This window comes from Chinchilla lanigera, unplaced genomic scaffold (assembly GCF_000276665.1).
Source record: "Chinchilla lanigera isolate Chin_1 unplaced genomic scaffold, ChiLan1.0 scaffold00006, whole genome shotgun sequence".
Classification (NCBI taxonomy): Eukaryota; Metazoa; Chordata; class Mammalia; order Rodentia; family Chinchillidae; genus Chinchilla; species Chinchilla lanigera.
In genome coordinates, this window is record NW_004955407.1 from 30,895,955 (window position 1) to 30,908,707 (window position 12,753).

Genomic DNA, 12,753 nt, shown 5'->3' on the forward strand with positions numbered 1-12,753 from the left:
GCCCCCACTGAAAAGGAGGGAAAAAAAAATTCTGAACAAAGGCTAAATTGAAGAGTGTTTCAAATCCAAAGGGGAGGAAAAAAAAAAAATACTTGGGGTCAAATGACAAGGGGAAGAGCTAAAAAAAAAAACAAACTATTCTGTGAACCAGACTAAAATTCCCAACCCTGGATGTTCCATAGGAGCTGAGACAGAAAATAGGAACAGATACCCAACAGGGTCACCTAGCTTGTTCTGTCTCAAATGAAATTCTTCGTGCAAAAGATAAGTTGGCAAGGACACATAAGAGATTCACATCGCTGAAGCAGCTAGCAAGAAAAAGAACAAAGGAAGGGAGATTTGGACATTGGAATTAAATAGCCTTCTTTAAAATCACTGACCAGGGGCTGGGATTGTAGTTCAAGGATAAGGCACTTGCTTAGCACGTGCAAGGCCAGGGGCTCAATCTCCAACACTGCAAAAACAAATAAATAAAATTACTAACCAAAGAAACCTGAGTTACTAACTTTCCTATGCACATCTTCCACTGGCCAGATTTTAATAGCCTGCCACTGAAAGGAAAGTACACACAAATCACAGACTTTTCATTGAGGAAAATTAGAAAGACTAGAGATAAATTATGGAACAGCAATGTAGTAGCTTTTACTTGCCTGTCTTAGAGAGGTGAGCGCCCCTGGTTTGGAAAAAAATAATAGGTATATACGTTTTAGGCAGAAAGTCTAAGTATTTTCCCCAAATTCTACTAAGCCAAAGCAAAAGGAGGGAGCTAGGCAGACACTAGAGTTTGCTTTCCTATAGATAGTGCCTCAGGGACATCAGGAGCCCTCTGAATAAAAAAGCTCCCTTCACCAGGATATTCTGACAAGAAGGTAAACAATTCTCATCCTGGTTTTTTTAAGGAAAAACATAACCTCAAAGAAACAGACCTACATAATGTCACTAACTGAAAACTGTTTTTAAGACTTATTCATCCCAGCACTTTGCATCACCATTGCTAAAAAAATAAAGACATAATAGCTATACAGAGAGGTGGTAGGCAGGCAGGCCAAGAGCAGGGCTGTAATTAGCAGAACAAATCAGGATGCCAGTTTTAATAACTCCAGAAATTGGTTTAAGACTTCTTTAAAAATGTAAATCTACCCCTAATTATCTGAATGATGGCGCTAATCTATTTATAAAGAACACAAACGCCTCTGACTGAATTACAACTCTGAATTCAATGCAGGGTACAGCTGACATGGTAAGACAAGAGAGGCCCAGCCGAGGTTTTCCAAAGCGGTTCCTGGAAACTGAGACTTAACATTTAATTCCGTAGCAAATGTACTAAGGTGCAGTAGTACATTTTAAGTGGGTGTCGACTTGGACAGGCTAAAAGCACGTTATTTGCACAGTGATTTTTTTCAGCAGGAAGGAACCAAAAGTACATAAAGCTGTTCGCAATTTCTCAAGTACATGAAATTACAGATCACACACATACAATGCAACCGTATGTACTGTGCTCCTGAGGTCAAAGGAAAAGGCCCTTCCTCCCGCAATACATGTGTTCAGGTGGAGCATCGTGAGAATTTTTGGCCTTCCTCTAACACACTATGTATTTGTGACTATGAAACAATGATAAAAATAAATGAAGAAAAGATCTCCAATGAGATCTGTGTTTAATATATGGTGTATGTGTATGTGAGGGAGAAATAAAAAAGAGAATGCTTTCATGCATGAGAGGAAGCCTCCCATGCACCCTTTCCACAAGGTTAAAAATTTTTAAATGTATTTGAGTTCAAAAGGCAACACTGCCTACAGATAACAAGAACTATCAACAGAGAGTGCGGCAAACATCCTGTAAGATGACAGGTCAGGGGCTGGAGGTGTAGCTCAGTGGTGGAACACTTGTTTAGCTTGCATAAGGCCCTGAGTTCAATCCCAGACACCAAAAAAGACAGTGCCTTTTTCATTTTCTCTGCACAACAATTTAGACCTCATCAGAAGGTGCACAAGTCATCAGTTTCTAAACAGGTTCAAAGGAAAATCTGAATCCACTGCAAAGGAAGGGCATTTCAGAAATGCACACAGCAGTACACTAGGAAAACACTTCAGAGACTGCTGTCAAGTCCTGCTCAGGATGGAGCATCAACATGAATATTTTTCAAACATTTATTAGCTTCTACTCACCAGGGCATGAAAGGATGACACAGAAAAGATTCCAAGGCGGCCCATCGCCACTTTCGTTGGTCGGCTTGCAAAAGCCAGTAGCCTTTTGGGGTTTGGAAGCTCCCCACCCTGGAGACTAGCTAAGTAACAGCGGAAGCGGAATAGGTCCATTTGGAACTGTTCAAGATTTTGCTCCCAAACGAAGATCTACAGGAGTAAAAATATGGGAAAAGGTGAAAAAAAGAGAAGACAATTGTTAACAACTTTACCCTATACAAACCTTATAAATCTGTACATTGCACAGGTACTAATTATAATCCTGAAAAGTAAACAACAGGTACTCTAAGGTTCTTAGCTAGGTATATTTTTTTCTGCAAAGACTTGCAGCCATAAAATCAGTATAAAAACAGAAAGCCTATGACTGGTGACTCTGTGCTCCCCAGGGATAGATGTCCCGGGGAAGGGTGGGGGAAGTCTGTGGATGAGACCTGGGGAGGGTTTTCCAGAGCCAGAGAATGGACATGGCTTTCTAAGTGGTGCTTTTTTATAAAGAGAGAAAAGTGAGGAGAACTAAAAAAAAAACAGACCAAGAACTTTACAGAAGAGATGAGGGCACAACACCAGATGGCTCGAAGTGAAAAACAAAAGATGGTAGAGACCCAGACACTGGAATACAGTTCCAAACACAGTGAGTATCCATGGCATTCCCTTATTAGAAGGAAAACAACACCTACCCACTGATGTGATGATTAAGTAAAATAATGCAAGAATAGGTACAGGGTCTGGGACAAAGTGAAGGCTTTGTGGCATTAATAATAATACAGTTAATGAGTAATACTCAAACTCTACCTTTTAACCTTGACTTAAAGTACAGCATTAGCATACACTCACGTTTCTAGCATTGTTATTCACAACGGCCAGAAGGTGGAAACAGCTCAAACGCCCATCAGTGGACAGATGGACAAATACACTGTGGTATGTAAGTACAGTGAAGTAACACCAGCCAAAAACCAGGCATGAAGTAGGTACTAATTTATGTCACAACCTCCAAAATGCTATGCTAAGTGAAAGAAGCCAGATGCAAAAAGCACATATTATGCAATTCCATCCATAGGAAACAACTCAAACAGGCAAATCTGTAAAGACAGAATGCCAAGGGCCAGGAAGCAAATGCTCAGCAGCTGTGGGGTTTCTTTTGGGGGTGGATGAAAATGTTTTGGAACTAGAGAGAAGTGGGGGGGCTGTAGCATTGTGAACGTACTGATTCCTAATGAACTGTTCACTCTAAAATGGTTTTAAGTTGTGTGAATTTTGCCTAAAGCAATACAGCATACAATCATAGAACAGAGAGAGAGATGTCAAAGGCCACAGGCTGGCTCATGTCATTAGCTGTTCAATTATTTACATATCATTTATTTACAAACTTACCTCATAAGCATTATGACAAAATGTTAAGGCACTATCAGGTGACTTTACATAAATGAACACCAGTAAAAAATACCCTATTGCATCTATACTGAACATGTCAGACTTTTCCTCATTATTCTCTAAACATTACAGTATAACAATTTCCTACATAATATTTACATTATATGAGACATCAAAAGAGATACAGAGATTTCAAGTACCTGGGAAGATGTGTGCAGGTTACATGCAAACACTACACCTATATAAGGGACTTGAGCATCCTTTGATTTGGTATCTATGGGGGGGTCTTGGATCCAATCCCACATGGGTAGTTAAGAGATGGCTGTATACATTTTTAAAAACCACACTTCACCTTTTCTAAATTTAGCATTCTAAATTTAATGGAGTCGCAAATGAATCCCCCTTGAGCGGAGCTGGGGTCATCTGCATTCTCCAATCGTAAATGTCATATTGGAGGCTGTGAGGAGCTGGGGCTGAGATCTGGGAGGCCACATCTGGGGACTGTAACTGCAGACTTCCTAATTACACAGATCCCCAGAATAGCACCCCATTGGTGGAAGCAGGAAGGATCCTATTAGACTTCTGTCTTCCACTCAATGTTATCTTGTTCCCTTTCACTTATAACAATCGACTGTGAACAAAGGGTGAAGGAAACTGACAGTCACAGTAAAAAATGGAGCAGCCTGGATGACAGGTTGACGGGGAGATAAGAGATGACATTTCTCAACTCTGAGGCAGAAAAGAAAATATATGTAAAGCCCTAACAAGTTTGCTGGGGTCTAAACATAGAAGAATGATTACCTGATCTAATATAGTTTTCTTCTTCTTGGAGTCGGTGACGGAAGACAGCTGCATTTCACCCATTTTCTTCATCTTCTCATCCATGTCGATCTTCTGTTCCAGTTTTTTGATCTCTGACTTCAGGAGCCGGAGCGTGTCTTCTTTGTGGTGGTGTCTTGCGACGGCAGCCGCACAGGCAGAGTGGATGGCGGTGATCCAATTCTCCAGCTCGGTCTGGCTGGTGGTCTGCACAAGAGGGGTGTCAGCAGGAAGAGCCACAACTTAGAAACGATGAGAAACAAGCAGTGCGTTTCCAGCGAAGCAGTGCACTGGAGGCAAGGTAGACACTGCTGGGTAAGGCTAACCTGACCTCCTCCTTTGGCAAATCAGTAAGTCTCAGGTCAGTTAGGCTCAGGTCAGATCCCTGCCCCGCTTCACCCAGTGTACTTAACATAACTTATTCGCATACCTCATACTTCTACACAGCTTGGTTTCCAGCCAAGACGGTGGTGGTGAGGTAAAATCCAGTTTCCAAGGAGGCATGGTCAATGACATGGTGTGGTTGAGGGCTGAGGGTCATAAATGCCCAATGAACCACTGCAACTCTTATCTAAACGTCCTATCCCAGGGTTAATTAGCAACGACAAAACTAAGGGTGAGGGAAAAGTTTGGGACAACCAGAGGTGATATTGTCCTAGGGGACCCTGTGGGAGTATCCTTGAGTAGCACTCATCCAGCTGTGCTCCTTGCACTGGGACTCAATGGCCTCTTAGGACGGCAAAGATGATTCTGGGAGACAGCCACCAACAGACAGGTGACGTGTAACTGGAGTTGGTACAAATTAAAGATCCTCCAAAAGGCAAAACATCAGAGACAACTCACATGCAGTAACTTGCTATTAATGAATCTTGGGAACTCAGTTAATGAGTGAAGACACTAGACTTTTGCAGGTATTCCCTTAAATCCAGAGAAGTTTAATAAATGCTCAGAAGTTACCCACTTAACCAAACGGTCTATTCAGCCAAGATAGTACTTAAGTAACTACTATCATTTTTTTTCTTGCACAAAAACCTGATTCCTTGTTCTTTTATGTGTTGTCTCAGTTTTCTAACTCCCTGGAATGAGGGGTAGCAAACAAAATTCTACTGATACTGCCCCACTACCTATTCTCCATGCTGGCTGGCAACTGAAATTTTAGTCAAGGGACCACTACAGCTACTTGTGTTATTTCTGAATCTCAGGAGCTTTGTTTCCACCAAAGAAATAGCATTAAATATTAAAATTGGTGTTTGCCAATGAAGTCCTCACAGTGGACAAACATAAACGATCCAGCAGTCGTTACTTTTCTAAAAAGAGTATCTGCTGGTGAATTAAGAAAATGTCAATCATCTAGACACTCTCATCAAGAGACAGCAGAAGAATCGGGTGACAAAGCACACGAAATCACTTTGTGAGAGCATGGTGGGAAGAGGACAGGAGACAGAGGCACTGGAAGTCCCAGGTTAACACTTGGAGGTTGAGGAATTTAGGAGAGAAAAGGCAACACGTCTATATATGAGACCCCTCTTTCACTCTTGAATTTGTTCAAATTTTTAAATATTTATTCCTCTTTGAAAGTCATTATCTTAAACATTTCTCCCTATGTATGGCTCTGAAGTTACACTAGATAAACATGTAAAAGTCCCAGACCTTCCCACATAACATGAAACCGCCAAGCCTACTCCCATCCAGGGCAATACACAATGTTGGATCTTTGGATCTCTCAAGCCTTCAGCATGAGCAAGTATTTTGTTAGGTGGGGTTATTTTTCCCTGCCTTCATTATCAGAGAGAGAACCAGCTCAAATGGAAGAACAATCTAAAGGAGTATTTTCTCAAAATGAAAAAAAAAAAACCTCAAAAATTTCAGTGTTGGCGAATATTTGGAGCAACCGGAACTCTTAGGTACCGTTGGCTTCTGACTATAAGCAGGTGAACTGCTTTGGAAAGCTGTTAGGCACAGCCTACTGAAGTTGAATATATGCATGCCTGTGACCCAGTAAATGCACTCAAGATATACACCCAACAAACACACATTCTCATCAGATGCTCATCAGAATTAATGTACGAGTGTGCACAATGCCATAATTTGTAATGGGCAAAACTAGGAATTTTCTAGGTAGCCAGCAGCAGGAGAATGGATAAATATGTGGCAGAATCACCCAACACAATACAATATTGCAATGAGAAAGAAGGCTCTGTAACTGCATACGACAACTCAGATAAATCTCACACACATAAAGTAGAGGAAAGGAGCTTGTCATTCAAGAGTAAATATGAGGAGTGATCAGACAATACAGTGAATATTCAAACAAAAATAAATTACTACAGTGAAACACACATTGCCCTGAATATCCCTCAAAATACTTGCGCTCACTTCAAACACACTTATACCACCATTCTTGCCACTTTCTGTAGCAGTTCTGGGAAGCCTCTTTTCTGAGACTTTTTATGGCTGCCTCAGCATCCTGAATCGATTTAAAACATGTATAGCAATTTCCACCAAGTAAAAACATTGCACTGTGTACTTATGCACCTTATTCATCAGACTTGGGATGGGGTGACTTCTTCCCCAAAGTCAAAATGACCATGAAAGGTAAACAATTTAAATCTGTTCAAGACATTGACGCAGCCACACCAATGCAACTAAAGACACTCATGAAAGAGGACTTCCAGAAGTGCTTCAGAAAGTGGCAAGAATGATGGGATCAATGTTCTTCAATGTTATTCATCAGTGTTATTCAACTCTTGATAGCAAGAATGATGGGATGCTCCAAGTAAAGAAGAGTATTCCGAGGAGGGTTAATGGCAATGTATCTTTTCCTGCAGTAAGTTTTCTTTTTAATTTAAATATTCATCATCCTTTTTGACCATATCCTGTGTGCTATAGGTTTCTACTTATATAAAATACAAACACAGACACAAACAAATTCACACTGTCAGAAGTCGGGACCACAGTTATTTAGTGGGGAGCCAGGAATGTAGCTCAACGGCACAAGCACCTGCCTGGCAAGTGCAAGGTCCTGAGTTCAATTCCCAGTGCTAAAAAAACCCACAAACAACCAGTTCTTTAGTGGAAATAGTGATGGGGGAGAACAGAAAGAAGCAAAGTGAGTTTTCCGTCTTGATGTGGGAGCTAGTTACATGAGTGTGACCTGGGTGTGTTCAGTTTGCTAACACCACCAACGTGGGTATGTTTCTATGTACATCTTACACTTTAATAGACGGTTTCCTCAAAAAATCCTTACATAATACATCACCCTAATATTCAGGTATAATTTTTCTACACCTGCCCTAAAAATATTGTACTTCATTTTCTATTTTTCATTAAAAACTTTCCCTATAGGACTACAGATAAAGTTTAAAAAACAAAAAAAAGAAGAAGAAAAAAAAACATGATTCTTTTGGCACCATTTCTTTGTCCTCCAAAGTACCTGGCAACACTTGATTATCTGCTGATTCTGTGACCTAACTTGTGCTTTTGCTTTGTAGGCAGAGCTCCGGGGAAATGATGAGCTTCCAGACTTCAGAGAGCTGGTGCTTTACCCAGTATATAAGGACAACGTGAGGCATTCAGATGCCACCACTGCGGAGCCAGCCTGCGTCACCAAGGACAGGGTGTGTCTCCTGCACCCACCTCTGGCTCTCAGCCCTCAGCAGGCTTCAGTCTATTTCCCCAAAATCAGCCTCCCCATCTCCACCTTGGTCACGCCCCTCCACTCCCCATCCTCCATCCCTAACTTATGGATAAGGAAACACAACCTTGATGTCACGCCTGAATAACAGATGGAAAGCCCTTCAACGCTTGATAGCAAACTCTGCTAAATACCTGTTATGAATCTCAATTTTAAATAGAAATCACATGGAGGAGGCCCAGGTGACCAATTTGCAGATGGCAAAATGAAAGCTTAGAGAAACTAGGATGGTCACAGCAATTTACTATAAATACCAATATCTCTTCCAAGCCTGTATTTTTAAAATGTTTCACTTTGTATTTCTCTTTTCTACTAGGATGCACTGATCCTGACCTCCGAGCTCAGGGTCATCCCTGAGACTATTGGGTATTCTGAGCTCTCTTCATTCAGGAATACAGAGGCAGGAACCTTCCCTGACCCCTTTGAAGCAAGCATGGCCACGACACTTGGCTTTGGCCAATGAAAGGTGAGTAGACACAATATGTTAATACTACTCAACAGGGGCTGGGGATTTAGCTCAGCAGCACAGTGCCTGCATGGCAAGCGCAAGGTTGTGAGTTCGATTTCCGGTACCGGAAAAAAACAAACGAACAAAAAAATACTACTCAACAAACTCCTCGCTCGCCACACTTGCTCTTGTCTCTAGACCTAAGAGTCTGTCATGATGGAGCCCCTCTCCGCCTGGCTCCCAAGATGCTTAGGGTGAATGCAGACCTCACAGCCAATCTCCATCAGACACACAGCAGGAATGAGAAGGCACATTAAGCCACTGAGCTTTGAGGACTATTCCTTACTGCAGCATAATCTGGCCCATCCTAACTGATATAGGCAAGTTCTAACTCAAAAGAGGTGATGCTGTGAAAATAAGGGATTCTGTATGATACCATTTTAACTCAAGAAGGTTCACAATCTAATTTTTCTGTAGAGCAACAGCCTTTTGTTGTCTTTACATAATTAGAGAAACCCCCTTCCACCTCATTCCTTTGAGTCTGTCAGCCAAACTCAACCAAGGGCAAGAGGGTCCATCCTGACGTCCATCCTTGTCTCTCACTTAAGAAATGGAAAGACACTGATGAAAGCGGAGGTTAACCATCCTCTGAAAGGTGCATATTTAACTTCGGCAAAGGAGTTTTCTGGGAACTTCTCTATTTAAAAGAAAGGCAGGGGGCGGCTACCAGGGGCTGGGGTTAGGATGAATGGAGCGTTGTGCAATGGGGTCTAGAGACCCTGCTTTGCAGGGTGAAGGGAGTTGCGCAGATGGATGTTGACAGTGGGGGGTGCACTGATACAAACATACGCACTAACACTAGTATCTCCAAACTGTGCACTTAAGCACTGTTAAGGCTGTATTTAAGAAAAAGAGTAATAAGAAATCAAAGACCAGCCCTCAAAAGCTGGAGAACCATGCACCATCCAGCAACGTGTGGTGACAGCGTCATGAAAAATTCAGCCATCGGCCCTTCTAAGCATCAAGCCCATCAGTGACTGAGGCAATGTCATTAGAAGAAGCCTGTGCTCCTGCTGTCCCGCCTAAATAAAGCAGCGGGCCCTGCCATTCTCTACCATTAAGCCAAATCAATTTCTAAGAAGCACAATTCACTAAATGAGGTTTGCGGCAAACTTTGTCCTTTGCAGTGGAGCTGGCCATGGGGGAGAGGGAGGGAAAATTTGACAGTGCACCGAGCAGGGGAAAGTCTTGGAACATCTCAGAAGAGGTCACAGGCAAAACAGTTCAGAGCTGCTCAGAGCTGACCACCAACACAAGGGGATGCGTTCCAGGCAGCCTCTTCTCACACCTAGAAAGAGATGTTCAAGCCACCAAGCTTGCACGCTCTTTCTAAACCAAGCAAGTTTAGTCCAGGGCACCAGGTCTGACAAAGATCCCTTCGTCTGGATCCAATGTCACAAAGGACGGAAGGAGGGACCACCCAGCGGTGCCCTGGTGACATCCATACCACTCATCACCTTCCATTACACAAAGGGCAGGTAGTGAGAGTGAGTTTTGTGGTCCCTCCTTTTGCCTGCTGGGGATGCTATAAATACTGTATGAAGTTCAGTGAGGGGAAGAAGCAAAGTTCTTGCCAACCCAGGAACATAATCAGCAACAACTGCATTTTGCACAAGAACCCCTTTGAACAGAATGTTCTGGAGAAGCTTGGGGTTCACTACGCACTTAAATACTTCTAGCTTCAATTACCAACAGCACCGCAGACCCTCGGTGATCTCACATCACCAATGGTTTACCTGAGTGGAAAGAAAGGGAAGATTCATTTTAAATAGGAGAAATACTAGAGAACTAGAGATCTGGGAAACTAACATTTGGGGTAACTGGAGTTTATAGAGGCACAAGAATAATTGCAAAGTGGGTTGAACTTTTTGTTTTCATTTTAAAAGAATAAAGCTACCCATTTTTAAGAGGGTAGGTGGGAGTGATGTTCCTATGCGAATTGTCCAAAGACTTTTTTATTGTTCCTACAGTTTAAGAGTTGTATTTATTTAACCTTGAATTAAACGATCTTTCTCCCACCCATCTGATCTGCCCCCTTTTCATTTCTGGGGTCCTGGGGACTGAACCCAGGGCCTTCACACTGAGCTATATTTTGTCTTTTTTTTTTTTTTTTTTAAATTTTGAGAGAGGGTCTCACTGAGGTGTTAAGTTGGCCAGGCTGGGCATGAATTCTCAATCTGGCTCCCTCTCCCAGAGTGCTGGCATTACCAAGGATGCACCACTATGCCTGGCTAAGTGAACATTATTCTGATCTGTAAGGAGCACTTATCCTGAGACTCCCCTCCACCACTGGAGACAGCTATGCAGCCCCATCCTAACCTCACCAGTCCTTCCCTACCCCAGAGTCACTCTTTAGAGAAGTTCCTCTTCACTTTCCTGTACAGTTAAATCAATAATGTCACTGCGCAATTATGATGATACACGTATTTTTAGCTCCTAAGTGAAGTAGTATATCATGATTTTCTTTCTTTTCACATTGCAGACTCAGAAAATATCACTGTGACCTCACCAGGGAACTAAGCAAGCTGAGAAAGAAGAAGAGAAGGAGAATGCGATGATTAACTATAGAAAAACTGGGGCTGGGGATTTAGCTCAGTGGCACAGCGCTTGCCTGGCAAGCATAAGGTCATGAGTTCAATTCCCAGTACCGGGGAAAGAAAAAAATGTACTTTGGGTCTGGGGATTTAGCTCAGCGGCACAGTGCCTACCTGGCAAACACGAGGTCGTGAGTTCGATTCTCAGTACCGGAAAAAAAAAAAAAAAAACTATAGAAAAACACAAACAAACAAGAAATTTCAACAGAAAAGAAAGAAAATCATGATACACTACTTCACTTAGGAGCTAAAAATATGTGTACCACAGGAAAGTGAAGAAGAACTTGTATTTAATACAGCCAAATATTCATCTCTCATTAAAAAAGTCAGTATCTCTGCAGAAGAGATCCAAGACCCCCATGGATATCTAAAACCAGAGACTGTACTGAATAATAGCCAAAACATCTTTTTTCTTATACTTTCATACCAAAAATAAAGTTTAATTTATAAACTACATATAGTACAAGGTTAACAGAAATAACTACTAGTGAAATAGATCATGACCACATATTATAAAGTTATTTATATGAAGTATGAATTATTTCTGAAATTTTCCATTTTATATTGCAGCACAGGCAACTAAAACCATGGGAAGCGGAAGTACGGGTAATGGCGGACCAGTGCAGTTAATGCCTAAAATCTGGCGCAGTACAAGCATATTAATGAGAAATGAGGGCAAGAGCCCAGCAAAGAAACAAAACACCCAGCTAAAATAGCTGAGTACAGTTATTTCTGGGGAGCTGAAGCTAATTGGGGAGCAGAACGGGGACAGAATTTCACTAAAAGTCTTAAGATTAATTGAATTCTTTTAAAGTGTGCGTGCATATTGATTAATACAAATTTAAAGTGAGGTAAAAGGGAAGACAAACACACTCAGTAATGTATTATTTGCATAAGAGCTAATGGCACACAAATTACACAGTAATACCCAGCTCAGCCACAAGTAGACCTCTTGTGGTTTGAATATGGGTGGTTTCCCCCGCTCGAAGACCCACAGGTTAGAGGCTTTGCCCTGTGGGTAGTGCTGTTGGGAAGGGCTATAGACCTTTAGGTAGTAGGGCCTAGAGAGTGGCCCTTAATGGAGTGGCACCTAAGGGGACTCGGAGACCCTGCCCACCCTCCTCTCTTGCTCCGCTTTCTGCTCATGATGTGAGCCCTCACTCTAATATGTACTTCCACCATGATGTGCTGTCCTTGCCAGAGACTTAAAGCAACTGGGCTTGAACCTCCAAAGCCGCGAGCTAAAGACTATAAACCTTCTCTTCTTGCTAAGTATCCTGGGTCAAGTATGTTGTTATAGTAACGGAAAGCTGACTACTACCCTTCTGAACTGTAATTTTAACATATGTGGGAAAAACTCCACCATGCTACTAAGGTCAGACCACACCACTGATTTCTAGCTCTGTGCCCTCACTTTGTATAGCATCAACACATGGCCCATAAGTACTTTTCTAAGAGGAAGACAGTGGGGGTCTGCCTAGGCCCCGCACCTCAAGAGGCCCGACAGTTTGCACTGTGTTCTTTGTCATGTTCAATATCCCTGCTGAGGTTTGAATGTAGGTTTT

General features: G+C 42.1%; 1 protein-coding gene across 5 annotated transcripts in view; it reads right to left on the reverse strand.

Annotated features, from left to right (window-relative positions):
* The window catches only part of Tiam1 (T-cell lymphoma invasion and metastasis 1), a 373,652-nt gene that overhangs the window by 91,186 nt on the left and 269,713 nt on the right, over positions 1 to 12,753 (reverse strand). For all 5 annotated transcript variants that reach the window (XM_005375657.2, XM_013504090.1, XM_005375658.2 and 2 more), the window contains 2 exons: positions 4,375 to 4,599; positions 2,167 to 2,352 (listed from right to left, as the gene is read on the reverse strand). In XM_005375657.2, the coding sequence (XP_005375714.1) occupies positions 2,167 to 2,352; positions 4,375 to 4,599 (411 nt within the window). The remainder of the gene's footprint in view (positions 1 to 2,166; positions 2,353 to 4,374; positions 4,600 to 12,753) is intronic.